The 16937-nt window shown below is 49.9% G+C and overlaps 2 protein-coding genes across 2 annotated transcripts; both read right to left on the bottom strand.

Moving 5' to 3' along the window:
• Window positions 1–268: 268 nt before the first annotated feature.
• PPA1 (inorganic pyrophosphatase 1) lies at window positions 269–12500 on the bottom strand. The gene is made up of 11 exons (XM_082486769.1): window positions 12424–12500; window positions 12143–12207; window positions 9212–9265; window positions 8535–8654; window positions 5774–5860; window positions 5337–5463; window positions 4594–4721; window positions 3128–3213; window positions 2828–2897; window positions 1643–1682; window positions 269–600 (listed from the first exon to the last, which is right to left on the bottom strand). The coding sequence occupies exons 1-11, from the start codon at window positions 12485–12487 to the stop codon at window positions 569–571; spliced, it is 873 nt and encodes a 290-aa protein (XP_082342895.1). The 5' UTR covers window positions 12488–12500; the 3' UTR covers window positions 269–568.
• A 929-nt stretch (window positions 12501–13429) lies between these two features.
• NPFFR1 (neuropeptide FF receptor 1) lies at window positions 13430–16477 on the bottom strand. The gene is made up of 3 exons (XM_082486717.1): window positions 15984–16477; window positions 15044–15143; window positions 13430–14701 (listed from the first exon to the last, which is right to left on the bottom strand). The coding sequence occupies exons 1-3, from the start codon at window positions 16411–16413 to the stop codon at window positions 13888–13890; spliced, it is 1344 nt and encodes a 447-aa protein (XP_082342843.1). The 5' UTR covers window positions 16414–16477; the 3' UTR covers window positions 13430–13887.
• Window positions 16478–16937: the final 460 nt, after the last annotated feature.

The following is a 16937-nucleotide window of genomic DNA, read 5'->3' as shown; positions in this document are numbered from 1 at the left end:
GCTGGCTCCTCACGTCAACCCTGCGTCTGACGCCACGCCGGCACCGCCCCGCTCCGGGAGGAACCGGGTTCGAGGCCGCCCCCCGGCGGGTCCGCGCTCAACCCCGGAGGAGCCAGGTTCGAGGCCGCCCCCCGACCGGTCCCAAGTCACGATAGTGAGTTCATTACCCGATAAATCCTCCCCAGAACCACCAGCACAGACCCCTCTAAGGACCGCTGTTCACCCCTGGGCTCCAGGGGAAGGAAGGCTGCGGGGCTCCCTCTCCGTTTCAGTAGTTTTTATTTCTAGCATCCATACACGTACCAGGTGAGCGATCTTCTGTCGCGATTTACAAAGTACACAGTACGACCACGCACAAGCAGGGTGTTTTGATTTTATAAATTATGTCTTCTAGCCTCCACGAGACCCCGGCGCAGCAGACACGTCACTGCTAGATACACGATTCTAATCGGCAAAGTTGCAGGCAAGGTCCTCTTGTCGACGCTGAAGCTATTTTTCTGCTCTATTCCTGCACGTGGCGACTCCTCGGTGGGGAGGACACAGCTGTCTCGCCACCCATCCTCGGGCCTTAGTTCTTCTGGTAGTAGAACCACTTGTCAACTGTGAGGGGCAGAAAAAAACCGAAATAAATAGGGGGGGGTGTCAGTCCTCTGTTAGCTACTCACTGATTAAGTGGCACTGCGGCTCCTGTCAACAACGCCACCACACACCCAACAGGTTCCTGCACAGCCCTGTTGACGTGTATGCGTTTTCCTGAAGAAGTCACCCTCACCCAGCCTCCGCATGACTCAGTTCAGGTGAGGACAGCAAGCCAGAGCCAGCTCAGCTTCCCTGCGGCTCAGCTGACTCAGGGAGGTAAAGTCATGTTGCCTCCAACTCCCACGCCTGCACGGGAGAGAGCAATTTCTTCGCAGGTTTATTATCCACGAAGGGGTTGAAAACGAGAACCGAGCCCCTCTTGGGCTTCCAACACCGTTGTTAGCTCACGCTTGCCCTCAGGTCTTGTCCCTGCTACAGCAAAGTCCAGGTTTTGCGCAACAGCTGAGCGCAGATTTGTCCCACAGCTGTGGTTTTCTTACAGAGTCGTGTCCCGAGGCATCAAAAGGCTCATTACCAGCTCGCAGCGGACACTTGTTCAGTGACAGATCTCTGATCAGCGGGTTCAACCGAAGCACTGAACACACCACCGATTTCCGCCTCTGCTCTGTGCAGGTAGGGAGTGATTCCCTTCGTCGTCTTGCCTGCACCGAGGATGCTGATGGAACCCCTGTTCTGGGGCAACCAAACCCCCTCTCCTGCTATCACCACCCTCCAGCCCTCTGCAGTGCTGCTCTTTTAGGACCTGCTAAAAGGTCCTAAAAGGTCCTCCACATCTCTTCTGGAGCAAACCATGGCACCTCAGGTCTCCTGCTTACTAGTCATTTACCCACCTCACCCACCCAAAAAAGGAAATAAGGTGATGACAGAAGTGATTCAGGAATATAACAGCATTACTAACACAAGGTCCAACAAGGTCCTTCGCATCTCCTCATGCTGGAGGAGATACCTAGCTATGGGTTAATACCCTCTTTTTCCCATCAATAATTCCTTCGAGGAAGCCTCCACTCTGCATTGGAACATAGATGTGGGTTGTGAGACTTACCTTCGGGTGGGATCGGGTTGGCAGCTTTACACGGTGGCGCCTGCAACAAGAAATGTATTAGCAGATCGCAACTGCTGAGGGAGGTAGACCTTACGCCTGGAGCTCACTAGACATCATTTAGAGCCGCACAAGTCTTTACTGAGCACAGTTTAAGATCTAAGTGGTGTAAATTGGTCCGCGGCAGGCAGCGCTGGTCAGCCGTGAAGGAATAAATGAGCTCACGTGCGGCCTGAGTCCCGTCATGCCCACAGCCTCCACATTCCGTACGTGTCCTACATGCCAGAGGTGCTCTGCTCTAAGCACAGGCTGCAGTGCCATCTGCTTCTCACCACAAGCAGTGACTGCTCCAGCACTGACACGGTTGCAGGCAGCCTGCTTTTTTTAAAACCTACAATGCGATGGTGGAATAAAAGTAAAAAGGACTCTTGAAAAACTTCTCTGAAGAGCTTTCACCCGATGTTTAGCAACCAAAGGCAGACAAGGGTCCCTAGCTGGTGACACATCCTCTGCGAGGGTTACGCTTTCATAGACCTACAAAGTAATTTGGATACCACCAGAACATACGTGCACTTTTAAAACCAAGACGATGACAGGCATCTATGGAAAGACTCTGGTTTGCAGTCACATTTCCATACACCGAGGCAGTATTTCTGTTTTGGTTTTCCTGTCCCATGCCTCTAACCCCTTTCGAGTTGCCACCAGCAGTGCTTCACAAGCCTAGGGAGATGCAGTTTACTCCCGAAACTGTAGGGCTACTACGCTGGGAGCTCCAAGCTTTTCACTGCAAAGGATGCAAGGTCTTTGACTGCAAGGCTCTCAGAAATTAGACTTTCTCTTCTCAAAGGGTGACCTGTGCTGCGAAGCTCTTGGAAGGCCGAATATTTAAACACTCTCTGAACAGCTGACGGCCACGCTACAGTTCAGAAGTTTAGCCCTTCACGCAAACTCTGTTTTGGATTCCATCTCCCAGATGACTAAGGGCAAGGAGAAGCCTCTGGAGGAATGTCTGGCTTGCTCCACATTCATCCTATTTAACCAGAAACAGGTGCTGTGTTCAGGCATCCAAAAAATTTCTGAGCACACAAAGCGCTATTCACACAGTGAGGACAGTTTACAGTACCGCACAAATGATATAGTTTTGCCCGACACTGACATTGGGGGTAGGACACTCCGATTTGTACTTACTGCATCCACAGTAGCTTTTGCACACTCTTGACTGCAGCAGAAAGGGCTGTCGGACACCGTCAGATTTGTGCTGGAAGGGAAAGGTCGCTTGTGAGAATGTGAAAGCCAAGTCTCTCTCCCCCAAGAGTATTAAATAATGGAATATTAAGAATCACTGTTACAGTTGCCAAGTTGAAGGGGAAGGCGTGCAGAGGCAGCCAGCAGCTAACAGAAAGCATGGCACCACGCAGGAAAGAGAAGTTTCAGGGTTATTTCTTTAGGGGAAAGGAACGCACACAGTACCAACAAGCATTAACCTACCAGTTGATCTCCCCTCCGTCAGTTTTCTTCGCTATTAAAGCTTTCCAGTGTTCATGAGTGCTTTTGATGACATTCACCGCAAAATCCTGAAGGTGAAGACGAGAACAAACATCACGTTATTTGTAAGCACTAGGCCACTTTCTCCAGACTATCGGTTACGTGGAACGAGAAGCCAATATTTATAGGCTGATTTTAGACAGTTTCTGACTCCGGAAGGGACTCAAAGAGACCTCTTCCATTACTCCGCCTTTTAGGAACAACAGCAGCCTCCCAACAGCTGAACAACGGGGATTTTATAATATCAATTGTTTTCCTTTCAAGATGGGAGGATACGCCAAGGCCATCAAGCGAGCTTGAAGCCAAAAGAACGCAGATATTCTAGTCTCGGGCCAGTGCTATATTATAAAAGCACCTCCACCCCGCTGCTCCTCCCACTCAGTTTGTCTTCAGCAGCTAGTTGATACCAACCTATCTGCAAGCTTTCTTCCACTCCAGGCAAATCATTCAACCCCTGTGTGGATCAACAGGAAGAGACATGCACCTAATCTAGCTTTGCAGCTATTTAAAAATGAATCTGCTTCCAAGCATATCGCCATTTTTTTTTTCCTGAAAAAAGTAATATATGCTCAAGCATTAACCTGTCAGCTGAAGAAGGAAGCACACACAATTCTTTGTTAGCATGAACACCAGCCATAAATATCCTGGTTTGAGACCACACAGAGCCAAATAAAACACTGCAGGAACACGTGCGGGGTTCTTTGTCCCTATTTTCCGCCTTGGCCTTGATTCCAGTTTCACCCATCCTGAAGGGCAGTGAGATGTCCCAGCCCACTCAACTTGAGGCCATGCTACAGCCGAAGGAGACAAGTCCACTCCTGCGTGACTTCCATTTTAGCCCCCCTTACCCTTTCCTTCAGTTATCCGCCCCAACCCAGAGAAGAGGCAGAGGAATAACACTGCCAAGGCAGGGCCTTACTCAAAAGGGCGTGAGGGAACATTTTACGCCTCAAGGAAGAAGCATTTTAACTTGCGAGTAGTCAACTTGCAACAGGCTGCAGCAGAACAAAGCCAGCCAGCACGGGAGGCAAAGGCTGATGTCAAGCACCCCCTTGTTCCAGAGCAGGAACGAATAAACACGGCGTTTTCCATCCTGGTTCTGACACTGACGCTCCCAGCCCTGAAGCGATCCCACATGAATGTCATCTAGAAGGAAAACTGACAATATCCAACAGCAGCAGGGCGACAACCCTATGCTTTTTCTCCTAGCATCCCTGCAAGCACCGGGCTGGAAACAAGAAGAACTGTAAGCGGGAAAAACAGCAGGAAGAATGAAGCCAGCTATCAGCTGCCCTGTAAAAACCCATTCTTCCCAGCGACTACTCATTCGTGTCTCCGTGCACCCTGAGCTTGGGTTTTGGACAGCATGCCTTTGCACGCTCACTGTAATGAAGGAAAGGCAATCCTACCTTGTCTTTAAATTCGCCATTAAAAGCAAACTGGTTTTCTGGCTTTCCATCAGGTACTTTGTACCTTCTGAACCAGTCCACTGTAGCTTCCAAGTATCCAGGTTTCATCCTTCGGACATCACTGATATCTAGCCATGGAGAAAAGGTTTGTTAGCCAGATCTAGTCACAGAAGTTACTTTGTTACCATCCCGCTCTTCTGAGCTGCCCCTCTTTTGGCCCCTCCTCGAGTAGCCTTAGCAACATTTCAGACAGGTTACAGTCAAGACACTGAGTGGATAGCTGCAGAGGGAAGTTAGTGTTTCATCTTTACAGTATATCCTGATATACTGTGTCCATCCCCAAGAGCACAGACACGGAATTTTCAGAGTTGGAAGGGACCTCTAGAGATCATTTAGTCCAACTCCCCTGCTAAAGCAGGATTGCCTAGAGCACAACACATTTAAACAGCTTTGGTTAGAAACTTACTGGACAACCCCCTTTCCCCCCACTCAGAGGACAGGCTGTACAGCCAACCCTCTTCTTCGAGATGCCAGGCTGTGCAGAGGACTGAATTTGGGATAAAATATTTTACTGCTGTTTGCTACAGGATTGATAACATCCTATTCTGCTGTTCTTCCAGTATCACATCCGATGAATACTGTGGCATAGAAGGAGTAAGCCCATGTCCTAACTCGAAAGTTTCCTGCAGGCTGTGAACACAGAAAGGGAAGTACTAAGCCTGCTCCTCCCTCCTGTTACCTACCATTATAGTTGCCTGCTTCGGGGTCTTCAACATTGATAGCAATTATCTTCCAGTCTGTCTCTCCCTCATCAATCAGTGCCAGAGTACCCAGCACCTTCACTTTGATGACTTCTCCTCGAGAGCAGACCTGCAAGGACAAAGACCTTGTTGTCTGTAGCGCTACACTCAAGGAATGCACAACAGGAGACGGTGCAAGCTGTGAGAGTTCAGCAGGCAGTCGGGTACCACAAAATTAGCTGTTGTTTATCAGTGGTTCATGAGCCCTGGCTCACCAGGCTCGCGCTGTAAGAACTCATCAACAATCTTCAGGGGCAGCAGAGGGAAACATCCCATTCTTAAGGTAGCGAAGGTAGGAACTGAATAATGTCTCTGAATAATTGACTTCAGAGACATTAATTACATGTTTCAAAAGACAGTTACCCTTTAGAATGCATTACCTTGCTTCCAATTTCACACACATCAATTGGATCGTTATCTCCGCAGCAGCCAGTATTTTCATCTTTGTGACCTGGGTCTTCCCAAGTCTGAAAAAAAACCCCACACATAGGAGTAAGACCTCTCAGGTTTCAAGAGGAAACCAAAAGCAGGTTTATTTCAGGCCTGCAATTGCCTCGAAGATACAGATGATGGCCCACTTCACCCTTGCTTTCAGGTCTAGTAATCGGGCTACTATTTCACAGGGCTTGCAAATGCAGTTTGAATCCAAGTTAAAAGGTCTTATCTTGCCAAGGGTAAACTGCTCCCTCCCACTGACAAACCTTTTTCAACAACATTCCAGACTTCCTCCTCCATTCCACAGCTGCATAAAGGTGAAGTTCACATCTATAAAGAACACTCATTGATTTGGCTGCCTGCCTGTTCCTCTCCCTATTCATTTCTTAACAGAAGTTTCCTGAACTCCAGATAGCAGTCCAATAGAGATGGAAGACAGACAGGGTGTATTGTTTCCTTTTAATTAAACAATTAAAAACACGCTGTTACACTAGAGCAGTGACAAGGATGCCGAGTGCTGTACCCTATGCTACCCAGTGTCCTAGCGCGTGTCACCTGAAGCGGTAAGTGTAAGCTGGAAAATGGCACTCCAGAAGGCATTTGAGCAATGCCTCCAAAAATAATAGCTGCTTAAAACACACGCTTCTGATCAGGAACGAAAGGACATCATGCTCACTTGCATCATAAGGAGCACCTACCTCTAAGGTTGTTGAGATATAAAAAGAAGGAACTCTCTTCCCAAATCTCTGCATGCCAGGACACGACTAGTATAGTCAAGACCTCATGATGCATCCAGAGCATTTAGGAAGATTTACCATAACCTGGGTAGTACTGAAGGACTCTTAACAATCACTATCCCACTTCGCTACAAGAAAGCATTAAGTTCACTCCCTTACCCTTGACACATACATTTCTTTGGTCTACTAACACATGACTGAGTGAAAGCTCCAAAAGCTGTAATTCCATACAAAGAAACCGGCTCCAGAATCCATCCAAGTAGAAAGCAATTCAACTTCAAAATGCCACCTTAAGCCAAGAAACCACTATAGGCTAATATGGGAGAACACCCCTTTCCAGCAGTTACAGCTCCAAAGTAGCTCTGGAAGCCTACATAGCTTGAGAGGAGCTGCACACGTATTCAGAATTCAAAGAGAAACTCTCCATGAAGGACCTAGAAGTTATTCTTTCACAAGCCAGTGTTTTATCCTGTAAAACTTCCAACCCTTTTGTGATTTTAAGAGACCTTGAGATGCTTAGCTCATCCCCCCATCCAAAGCAAGGCCAGCGCTAGCTAAATCATTGCCGGGCCACCCATCCTGGTGCTTTGCCATTCCGGCCACAAGAAAGGTTTTCCCTGGGGTACGAACTGGAGGAGAAGATTGCCAGGTTAAGGCCATTATTTGTCCTACCCTCAACAGAGACAGAAAACAACTTCAGTCACCATCTATTCTCACTTTGCAGCAACATTTCATGCATTTGAAGACTTGCCTCCATCCATTCCGTTTCAGACAAAAGCATTCATTCTCTCTTTATATGGGAATAGTTTCTAGAGGCGCAAATGTCTCTGTTGCTCCCCACTAGATTGTCTTTGGCCCTTGTCTTTCTTGAGATGCAACACCTAGACCACCCCCACTGTGTCCCATTAGAGATGGGAACATCTTCCCTTTCCTATTTTTCTGTTGGGATTGCAAAATCCCATTGGATTCCACTTGAAAGCCACATCATTTTGCCCAGAAGGACAGACGCTGCCCATTTGTTATCTTCAGGAAGGTATTTTTGATTTTGCGTCCAAGTACCAGCTATTTTGAGTTCACCACCCGGAAACCATAGAAGACATTTGGAGAAAACACTCGACACGCATTGCTATCAAGACTAGAATTAGAAAATTCAGTGTGTTTCTCTGTGAACTACCACTGACGATTTATTCCTCTAAAGGAAGCTCAAACCTTAGAGAACAGAGGCAAACAGCCTTGCTCAAAGGTCCTCTTTATCTGGCAGTCACCAGCTAGTTAAGAGCACATGTCCGGGCGTCACCATCTGTCTGTCCCCCCCTGCCAGCTGTTTCAGAGAAAGTATCTGTACAGCTGCAGACATCTGCCTCTCACAGTCTCTGAACCGCTGAATGTCTTTCTTAGATTTTTCATTGTCCACATCCAAAGTCTAAAAAATTCTGCTAATTCACGGCAACAAGAATCTTCAGTAAAGATTCAGCCTAGGGGCTGTACACCGAGATCCTGTACCATTAGCTTACAGCTTTAGCTCTTTATGCTTCACCAGGCAGGATCTGAGGGCATGGCATTGCCAGGTGCCCACTATGAACCTTCATCGTCCTTGTGTAGTGACAGCTTCCTTATCCAAAAGGCAAGGACCTGCCAGCTACTGTCCAAGTGAAGGGCTGAGTGGCCAAGGAGAGGAGTGACACAGCAGGTACTTCACTAACAGCAGCTGCTCATCCTCAGTTTTTCCAACAGCTTGTTTACAGCAGTAGCTACAAGCCCACCTCTTGAGATTTCTACTTAAAAGCATGCCTGCTTTCTTGACAGGTTCTCTTCACTAGCAAGATAACACATGGAGCTGCAAATGCGCTGTTCCAGACCAGACTCTCAGATGACCTTGCTCATTAATTTGGTGGTGGTCAGAAACACGGACAGGCATCCTCCCTCCTCCCTTCCAGAAAGTATGAGCCACTGAGACAAGTTACAATACCTGTGGGATAGCACCGTAATTCCAGATATAACCCTTATGGGGAAACACGTTCGCTACGTAGCGCAGTTTTCCTTTCTTCACGTCTTGCTTAATTGGGTTTAAGGGATCCTTTGTTGCAATCTGAAAGAAAAGTTACATAAATTTCTCTACTTTGCACTCGAAGAAAACCCAAGTGATTTTTTTTTTTTTTAAACGAAGCTGACTGCTAATGGACAAGCCAAGAGACCAGGAGCTGACCCTGAAGCCAACAGCAGATTTTGGACAATTTTATTTCCTGTTGCATTGCCATCTCCTGGGATACAGCTTTCAGCAGACTTATAAACGTCAGAAGCACATGGGGTTGATAGCCATAAGATGCTGCTTTAATTAGAGGCCACAGAAGAATGCTAAGTTATTCCAACCTCTGCCAGTCTCATATTAGGCCTCTACTATTAAGCAAGTATTTACACGAGAAGTTAGAATTACATCTAGAGAGCTTCCTTGACGTGATGCCTGCAGTATGGCAGGTTTTGAAAGGTCTTATTTATCAAGGCTGAATTATTTTCTTGCTCGTTATGGAGCCACCAATGTTGGGTCACTCTGATTCAGGATGTGGAGGTGAGGAGAGAATCAGCAAAGCCAAAAATCAATAGACTAGTCAGTTCAAGCGCTTAAGCTAGGAACTGTAATGTAGTTACCTCCATTTTAGCATTTGTCCATCGAGGTACTTCCACAACCATGTTGAACACATTCTGAAGAAAGCAAAATATCAGTGAATGGGAAGGAATCTCAAGATCACACTTTAAACTAGGGAACACATACAAATAAGTATGAAAACCAGCCAGTTCATATGAAAGACATAACTTTTTTTTTTTTTTTTTTTTTTTTTACAATGCCAGTTTTGATACAGTTAGAAGTCCTGTACTCCAGTCAGTCTTATGTCATCACTCAAACCTAAATCCCATGAAAGACACCGGCAAAAGCTAGATTGAGGTTACCCATGAGTTCTCCATCAGTTGCCACCTAAAAACATCTCCATCACCTTCCTAGGTTACAGAACAGTAGGTTTAAATGAATTGAAGACAGTTGCACACAAACTATCCTGGATGTAGCAAAAACGAGGTTTTAGGCATACTTATTAAATACAAAGCCCTTAATGCTACAGCGAGAGCCACCCTGGCAATTTAGAAGAGACAAGGCTTACAGGAGTAAGCCATCTATTTAATAGCCCGGGTAACTACATACTATCCTGAGTGACCAAGAACATCACTCCCAAATATTTCAGTCCATCCTGAAGTAGGGAAAGATGCTCAAGCTCCCCCTCTCCAAGCCAACACTCCTATAAAAGCAGACCGTGTTAGCGGCATGGTGCAAGGATAAGCATGTGGGGGACAAAAGCAGAACTGCATCTTGCAGTATCTAGTTTACAGGTGACACTTGAAAACATCTCTTGTTAACTCCAGCTGGGCTGAGAGGGCTCTTCAGAGTTCAATGCCAGAGTCTCCTCTTCAAGAAAACAAGCTTTTCCATGCCTGAACCTTAACATTCGCTGTTTGAAGAGATTATGGCTTTTAACAAAGAAGTCAAACCTTGTTCCCTAGCATCAACAAGGTTTCTAATCCCCAGGTTAAGCAGTATTAGCATTGGGAAATCCCTCGCACCTGTATTGCACCATAATTAGACTGCTATTGTGCAATGAGTGCTGCTACATCATTGGCTTTTCCTGCACCGCTCCCTAACAGAAATTTATTACAACCCCTTAATTGCAGGGGGTCACTGCTCATTTGCAATTTTAAAGTAAAAAGGTCTATATTATTTTTACTTTTAAGTAACTTGAGGAAAAGAACAAGGCAATTGGCTAGGCAGGGTGCTTATGGCTTTATGGGCGAGGAAAGACCACTCGGGGGTGCATCTTTGTTAGCCTTGTAGGTTTCCCAGAGTCCTACTGACAGACCTGCCTTGGTCTAAGACACCCAATGAGTAGCCCAAGGTCATTCCTTCACAACGCCAAGACACACAGGTACAGATAAGGTCAGCATGTCCAAGCCCTAGACTGAAAAAAAACCACCCTGCAATCCTCTCAGTGTCTTAGAAGTCTAAGGATAAAGATCAAGGAGCCCAGACAGATCAAGAAAACCTTTTGCTCCAAGTTGGGCTCCCTACTGTAGCTGGTAATGAACCTGCTAAGTAACGAGTAAAATCTCTGCAGAGAGGCACTCCAGCAACAGAAAGAGGTCTAATGTGATCAGCACTATTGTGTAACCTCAGGAACTGCGACGTTCAGTGATACTTGCTTCTCTTAATGACTTGGCACAGAGATGTTGGCAAGCAGCACTAAGTGCCTGAAGGCACACCAGTAGTCCAGTTTCCCTTGTTAATTATTACCAGCCCATGGAAACCCTCCTCACCCCTGTACTCACTCTCCTGCTCTTTCCTCCCTTGCTCTGTGACTGCAAAGCAGAGTATTATCTAGATTTTCCTTGCCCAAGTTACCTTTCAGACACCTGCTTTTGAAAACTGCTTTCCCAGTCAGCCACAGAAACTGCTTCACCATTGTCCTTGATGATTACAATCCATCTGTTCCCTTCTGAGCAGGCAAAAGCCACCTCACACTTCCCAGAGAATGTTCTGACAGCACCTGGACCTCAAAGCTCAATCAGATACTTTTTTAGAGGTTCATCTCCCAATTCTGCATGCTCTTTTCCTTTCCCATAACCACCCCCTACCTCCAAATTACACCTCTCTTTATCACACCCATTAAAACAGTTCATCCACTATGTTTCTCAAGCTGCATAGCTTTTTAGTACGTGTTAAAATAATGAGCTACAAAGGTAAGGCACACAGTCATAGAGAGCCTGAGTTACCACTGAAAAAGCATTCAGTGAAAACTGAAGCACAGCCATTTTGGTTTCCTAGAGCTGGGGTGTTTTAGACAGTGATTTAGAACAACCTAGTTTGACTAACTGCTGGCTGCCAGAAGGATGTAAAAGTCCTGCATCACTGCATGTGGCAGATTCCCCAGCTGCACTTTCGGTGAGGCAAGAGGTCCCCAGGCACTGCTACAGCGAGAATTTAACATCCTTGCCTTCTGTTCAGCGGCTGATTACACTGCAGGCATAAAGTGGCCTTACTGCCTTCAAAACTCAAGCCTGAAATACCATGCAGCACGAGCACATAACTCCACAGGAGTGGATGTAGGTATTTAGTTAAATAGAAAATTGCTTCTTTTAACCCAAAAGGCTTTTATGTGACCTCATGGGGAGGTTCAAGATAATCACTCATATCTCAGACACAAATATGAGAATGAGATCATTCATTCTCTTCTTTGTTGCTCCACCCGGGACCGAGACTACGAGAATAGGGCACCCGTTCTTTGCGAGATCTGGCGATGCTTCTGTTAAGTGTTGCCGCCGAGAAGCAGCGCACAGAAGTAGGAGCATCCCTCAGGTATTTCAGGCCTGAAGGACCGCACTCCCCGAGGAGCACTGACAAAATACTCACCCCCGGGGGCGCAGAGCTCCAGCTGTCACCGGCCCCAAGCCAACAAGGCCACACCAGCCACCTGCCTTGGTGGTCCTTGCCCCCCCCCCCCCCCCCAACAAGGCAGCCGGCCCTTCACCCCCTCTTACCTTGCCGGCGTCCGCGTAGATGGGGATATCGTGGAAGGGGGAGATGTAGCGCCCGGCGGCGTCCTCTGCAAGGCAAAGCGGGTGGGGGAGTCAGGCCTGGCCTGAGGGGACACCTCGCCAGGCCCTGCCTGAGGGGACGCCTCAGGTGAGGGGGGAGTGGGGGGGCACCTCAGGCGGCGGGGGGCTCCCCCAGAGGAGCTCAGCCCGCTAACCCCCGGGCCAGGAGGATGAGGGGAACGAGGAGGAAGAGGAGGAGGAGGAGGAAGGCGGCAGGCACTCACTGAAGAAGAGCCGGTACTCCAGGCTGTGAGGCGCGGCGCGCTCCTCCACGCTGTAGCCGGCCATCCTGCCGCGCGCAGCACGCCGGCTGACACACTGCGCAGGCGCGGCGCGGCAAGTCCCGCCCCGCCCCCTCCACCCCCACGGCCGACAGGGCGGGCACTGCGCAGGCGCCGAACTCGCTCCTCCGGCCCCGCCCCGCGCCACGCGGCCGGGCGCGCGCCCTGCGTGGCGGGGGGGGGGGGTGGGGCGTGCGGCGCGCGCGCGGCCGCGTGGCCCGGGGCGGGCGACTCAGCACGGTGTTGGGTAGCCCGGCACAGCGTGGCGTGGGGTGGCTTGGTCCAGCATGGCCACAGCAGCGTGGTCTGGTATGGTCCAGCATGGTGTGGTCCAGCATGGCCACAGCAGCGTGGTGTGGTATGGTCCAGCATGGTGTGGTCCAGCATGGTGTGGTCCAGCATGGCCACAGCAGCATGATGTGCAGGGTCCTGCACAGCATGATGTGGTCTAGCATGGTCATGGCAGTATGGTATGGATTGCTCCAGCACAGCACGGTGTGGCCTGGCGTGGCCACAGCAGTATGGTATGGTTTGGTCCAGCACAACACAGCATGGTGCAGCATGGCCAGCACAGCATGGCTTGGTCTAGCACAGCATGGTGTGGTCCAGCGTGGCCACAGCAGCGTGGTGTGGCATGGTCCAGCACAGCATGATGTAGTCTAGCATGGTCATGGCAGTATGGTATGGATTGCTCCAGCACAACACGGCATGGTCCAGCATGGCCATAGCAACGTGGCGTTGCATGGTCTAGCATGGCATGCCTTGGTCTAGCCCAGCATGGCCACAGCAGCATGGTGTGGCATGGTCCTGCACAGCATGGCTTGGTCCAGCACAGCGTGGTGTGGTCCAGTGTGGCCACAGCAGTATGGTATGGCATGGTCCAGCACAGCATGGCTTGGTCCAGCACAGCATGGTGCGGTCCAGCATGGCCACAGCAGCATGGTGTGGCATAGTGCAGCACAGCATGGCCACAGCAGTATGGTTTGGCATGGCCCAGCATGGCCACAATAGCGTGGTGTGGCATGGTCAAGCGCAGCGTGGTACGGTCCAGCAAAGGGCTGCATGGTTCTCCTTGGCGTGGCCAAGTATGGCATGGGACATCCCGTTTGCACAGGTTCTTCCCCACTGCTCCCCACTCCCTATGCTCCATGGCCACATGCGGCCAGGGCTGGATGAAGCGGGTGCTGGCAGGGCACATGTGTCCATGGTGCCTGGAGGCTCAGCTGGTGGCCCCACTCTGCCCCTCATCCAGGACGGCGCTGCTGGGGGAAGTGGAGGAGCCAAGGCAGGAACATGGCGTCAGCAGGACACACCTTTATTTCAGTGACTGATGGCCCACGATGTGGCGAATCCCCATTCCCCACCCTGCAAGCCCTTGGTCCAGAGATGCCCGGTGGCTGTGGCTGCTCAACCATCCCACGCGGGGACACCAGTGCGGCGCGGCGCCAACGGCCCCGACTCGGAGGCAGGTGGTGAGTCGCTGGCCTGCGCCTGGGCAAAGACACGGTTGCGGGCACCGAAGAGGATGCCGCAGCCCTGGCTCCTGGGGGTGTAGGGCCCGTGATGGTGATGGCGATGGCGATGGCGGTGGGGTGAGCAGAAGGGGGCCCTGAAGGCCTCCTGGAAGCCCCGTCGGAAGTTCTCGTTGAAGTAGCCGTAGATGATGGGGTTGGCGCTGCTGTTGAAGAAGGCCAACCAGTGGGCAAAAGGGAAGACGTAGACAGTGACCAGGCGGAGCTGGCCTTCGCTCAGCCGCCCGTAGTCCGTCAGCAGCATCAGTGTCCAGAGGGGCAACCAGGAGAGGGTGAAGAAGAGGGCGACAATGATGAGCATGTTGATGACCTTGGCCTTCCTTCGGGAGACCCTCCTACCCTCCGGCTCCCCTTGGCCGCTGTCAGGTGCTGCTGACTTGAAGAGCTTGAAGGCGATGCGGGCGTACATGACAACGATGAGGGCAAGGGGAGCCACGTAGATGTGGGAGAAGAGGACAGTGGTGTAGATCTTCCTCATCCCCGTCTCAGGCCAGGCCTCCCAGCAGGAATAGAGGGGGTAGGAGTTGTTGTAGGTGTCCACCATGAAGTGGTGCTCCTCCCTGGTGACTGTCAAGGTGATGGCAGCGGGACACATGATGAGCAGGGCCAGCACCCAGATGATGGCGATGGTCACCAGTGCTTTCTTCAGCGTCAGCTTCTGGCGGAAGGGGTGGACAATGCAGCGAAACCTGCAGGAGGGCAAATGGCAGTGGCTTTGGGCACCTGGTGGATGTTGCTGGGGAAGGAGGGCGGTCAAGACCCGGGAGTTGGAAGGGAGGGTAAGATGGATTGCTCTTTACATATGGCTTTTGGTGGCAGAGATAGGTTGGGATCTCTCCAGCTTTAGTGTTTTCAGCCCCAGGTGGGGAAGGACACCTTGCTAGGATGCCCCATGGACAGCTTTGTGGCCCTCCTGGAGAGATGCGTCACGCTCGTGATCCTCCTGGGAGACTTCCCATGATGGAAAACTGCACAGGACACCCAAATATGCTGAAAGGAGCTCCAACCCCCTGTCCCCCATGCCAACTTACCTCTCCACGGCGATGGCCACCAGTGTGAAAACAGAGGCGGAGACGGACATGCCCTGCACCAGGCCACTCATTTTGCACATGGCGTTGTCAAAGGGCCAACCTGTGAGGGGACACCACGGAGGTTGTAGGTGCCTTTGGCTCAGCTGGGTCCATCAGCAGCTCCCTCTAGATTTCCCCATCCCCCATATCGTTGCTGGTGGATGCTAAATCCTGCTCCTAAGGGGGGTCTGCGCTTTTTGGCTCATACAGATATGGCCTTAAGCAGTACAGATGCTTGGAGAAAACCCACAAAATTGGTAAAAAAGATGCTTTTTACACTTCTCAGAAACTCAAGGAATATGATGGTTGTCATTTCTCCTACCCTTGCATAGGGCTCTAGCTGTTATCATGGGGACCGACCTTGGGATCCTTGATCGTAAGGGCTTTCGCCTTGTTTCTTGACCCTTGCTAAAGCATCGGCAATAAATAAATCACACCCCATAATAAATAAATACGGACTCTGCCCCATACCCCGGCTACTGTTTCGGCTAAACTCCGCCAACCACGCCAATGTCGCCTTTTATCTTTGGAAAGGTCAATAGGCAGAGCTGAGCCAGTGCGGGGAGAAGATCGATGCAAGAAGAGGTTTTTTTTTCAGTGCTGCTTGGTGGAGAACAGCTGAACTTTAAATAAATATGTAAATGCAGTGTTAAGGTCATAGTTATTTTGCCAAAAAATATCCAAAACCTAAAAAAAAAAAAGACTTTTCTTCCTAAAATAGTAGGTCTAAATGAAATTATACCTTTCATCAGATGTGGTTGAGTGGCCACCACCTGCCCTCCTTATCCTCAGCAAAAAAAAGCACCCATGGGCAGAAGATTTGGGAGGCGGCCTAATGTGCGGGGGGCAGAAGGTGGGTGATGTTACCCACCAATTTCCCTCCCTCCTCTGCCCCACTCACCCGTGATGAGGTTGTCCACCAAGGTCGTGGGCATGCAGAAGATGCCCACCAGCAGGTCGCTGATGGCCAGGTTGAGGATGAACATGTTGGTGACAGTCCGCATCTGGCGGTTCTTCACCACGATGAAGCACACCAGGATGTTGCCGATCATGCACATGAGGAAGATAAAGGTGTAGGCCAGGATGAACATGGCGGCCACAGGGGAGGAGTGCTGGTAGTATGCCGAGAAGGTGTAGTTCTCCCTCAGGAGGTGGCTCTCGCTTGTGGTGGAGTTGGGCCAGCTGCTGTTGGGAGGGCCTGGGGAAGGGAAGGCAGGAAAATGAAGCTGGAAGAGGATAAAGTGATTATTCCCTTCCTTTCTTAACGCCCTCAGAGGTGGGTTTTCATATTTATACCAGTGCCTGGCTGGGACGTGTCCTCCTGGGATCATCTCAGTACCCCAACAAGTCTCCTCCTTGTTGGGTGACGCAACCCAAAGTACCGCAGCACCTCGGCTGAATTATTATTTTATATCATTATTATTTTATATCATTATTATTTTATATCATTATTATTTTATACCATTATTCTAATGAGGAATTAAAGCTGCCCAGAAGACATCATGTTCTCACGAGATTTTTTTTTTAAGGCATGATGCAAGGAAGAGAAATCCATGTCCCGACACCGGCTGTGTGGGAGCAGTGTCCATGTGGTCCACGGCATGACCGGCCTGGGAGCATCCCTGCTCCCGGGGTGTCTGCTGCCGCTTCTCCTTGCGCTTTGAGATCCCCTAAAACCTTCTTCTCCCCAGCAAAGCTGCAGGACCCGAGGGAGACGGGCTGGGGCAGAGCAGACCCTGCCCTCCCCTTACATATAAAGCGATAATTAGACATAATTATTATTATTATCTGGGACCCTGAGAGCTTCTGATGGAGGGGTTGGGGTGGCATTTTGTCGCTACGGATTTAACGGGGG

The sequence above is a fragment of the Vanellus vanellus genome, assembly GCF_965231255.1.
Source record: "Vanellus vanellus genome assembly, chromosome: 7".
In the NCBI taxonomy this organism is placed as follows: domain Eukaryota; kingdom Metazoa; phylum Chordata; class Aves; order Charadriiformes; family Charadriidae; genus Vanellus; species Vanellus vanellus.
This window is presented reverse-complemented; position numbering and strand designations above follow the sequence as displayed.